Here is a 2,352-nt window from a genome sequence, read left to right as displayed (position 1 = left end):
CGGCCCAGGACCCCGACGGGGGCGAGGCGGGCCGGCTGGTGTACTCCATGGACGCCCTGATGAACAGCCGCTCGCGGGAGCTCTTCAGCATCGACCCTCGGGCCGGGCTCATCCCCACCACGCAGGCCCTGGACCGCGAGAGCATGGAGCTGCACTACTTCCGCGTGACGGCCGCTGACCACGGGGCGCCCCGGCTCTCCGCCACCACCATGGTGGCCATCGCCGTGGCCGACCGCAACGACCACGACCCCGTCTTCGAGCAGGGCGAGTACCGGGGGAGCTCTTCAGCATCGACCCTCGGGCCGGGCTCATCCCCACCACGCAGGCCCTGGACCGCGAGAGCATGGAGCTGCACTACTTCCGCGTGACGGCCGCTGACCACGGGGCGCCCCGGCTCTCCGCCACCACCATGGTGGCCATCGCCGTGGCCGACCGCAACGACCACGACCCCGTCTTCGAGCAGGGCGAGTACCGGGAGACCATTCGGGAGAACGTGGAGGAGGGATACCCCATCCTGCAGCTGCGGGCCACCGACGTCGACTCCCCGCCCAACGCCAACATCCGCTACCGCTTCGTCAACGAGCAAGCTGCCCACGCCGTCTTCGAGATCGACCCCCGGTCCGGCCTCATCACCACCAGCGGGCCCGTGGACAGGGAGATGATGGAGAGGTACTCCTTGGTGGTGGAGGCCAACGACCAGGGGAGAGAGCCAGGGCCCCGCTCCGCCACGGTCAAGGTCTACATCACGGTCCTTGATGAGAATGACAACACCCCTCAGTTCAGCGAGAAACGCTACATCGTCCAGGTGAGGGAGGACATACGGCCCCACACCGAGATCCTGCGTGTCACCGCCACGGACCTGGACAAGGACAACAACGCGCTGGTTCACTACAACATCATCAGTGGGAACAGCCGGGGCCAGTTCTCCATCGACAGCGTCACTGGGGAAATACAGGTGGTGGCCCCGCTGGATTTTGAGGTGGAGCGGGAGTACGCCCTGAGGATCCGGGCTCAGGACGCGGGACGCCCTCCCCTCTCTAACAACACTGGCATGGCCAGCATCCAGGTCGTGGACATCAACGACCATGCCCCCATTTTTGTCAGCACCCCTTTCCAAATCTCTGTCTTGGAGAATGCCCCCCTTGGCCACTCTGTCGTCCACATCCAGGCCGTGGATGCGGACTACGGCGAGAACTCACGCCTGGAGTACAAACTGACAGGGATCTCGGCTGACACACCCTTCGTGGTGAACAGCGCTACAGGGTGGATCACAGTCAGTGGGCCCTTGGACCGGGAGTCGGTCGAACACTATTTTTTTGGGGTGGAGGCTCGGGACCATGGTTCTCCATCTTTATCCGCCTCTGCCAGCGTCACCATTACTGTCATGGATGTCAACGACAACCGCCCGGAGTTCACCCAGAAGGAGTACTTCATCCGCCTGAACGAGGATGCAGCCGTGGGGACCAGTGTCCTCAGCGTCACGGCGATTGACCGTGACGTGAACAGTGCCATCACCTACCAGATCACGGGAGGCAACACACGGAACCGCTTCTCCATCAGCACGCAGGGCGGGATGGGGCTCATCACTCTGTCTCTGCCACTGGACTACAAGCAGGAGAGGCGCTACGTGCTCACCGTGACGGCCTCCGATCGCACCCTGCGTGACAACTGCCACGTTCATATCAACATCACTGATGCCAACACGCACCGGCCCGTGTTCCAGAGCGCCCACTACTCTGTGAGCATCAATGAGGACCGGCCCATGGGCAGCACGGTGGTGGTGATCAGTGCCACGGATGATGATGTGGGGGAGAATGCCCGTATCACATACTACCTAGAAGACAATGTTCCTCAGTTTCGCATCGATCCAGACTCCGGGGCAATCACTCTCCAGGCAGAACTGGACTACGAGGACCAAGTCACATATACATTGGCTATCACTGCCAAGGACAACGGGATCCCCCAGAAAGCAGACACCACCTATGTTGAAATCATGGTGAATGACGTTAATGACAACGCCCCCCAGTTCGTCAGCCCTCATTACCAGGGCATGATCTCTGAAGATGCACCTCCCTTCACCAGCGTGCTCCAGATTTCTGCCACTGACCGGGATGCCCACACCAATGGGCGAGTGCAGTACACCTTCCAGAACGGGGAGGATGGTGATGGAGACTTCACCATAGAGCCTACCTCGGGCATCATTCGCACTGTCCGCAGGCTGGACCGGGAGAACGTTCCTGTCTACGAGCTGACTGCGTACGCTGTGGACAGGGGCATCCCTCCTCAGCGAACTCCGGTCCATATCCAGGTTACCATTCAGGATGTGAACGACAACGCCCCTGTCTTTCCTGC

General features: G+C 61.5%; 1 protein-coding gene across 1 annotated transcript in view; it reads left to right on the top strand.

Moving 5' to 3' along the window:
• Positions 1 to 5: 5 nt before the first annotated feature.
• CELSR3 (cadherin, EGF LAG seven-pass G-type receptor 3) overlaps positions 6 to 2,352 on the top strand; it is a gene marked incomplete at both ends in the record, with an annotated part of 18,731 nt that continues 16,384 nt past the window's right edge. The window contains 2 exons of the mRNA XM_010138464.1: positions 6 to 125; positions 326 to 2,351. Of these exons, the coding sequence (XP_010136766.1) occupies positions 6 to 125; positions 326 to 2,351 (2,146 nt within the window). The remainder of the gene's footprint in view (positions 126 to 325; position 2,352) is intronic.

The sequence above is a fragment of the Buceros rhinoceros genome, unplaced genomic scaffold, assembly GCF_000710305.1.
Source record: "Buceros rhinoceros silvestris isolate BGI_N320 unplaced genomic scaffold, ASM71030v1 scaffold15646, whole genome shotgun sequence".
NCBI lineage: Eukaryota > Metazoa > Chordata > Aves > Bucerotiformes > Bucerotidae > Buceros > Buceros rhinoceros.
The sequence above is the reverse complement of the archived record's forward strand: the minus strand, read 5'-3'. Positions and strand labels throughout refer to the sequence as shown.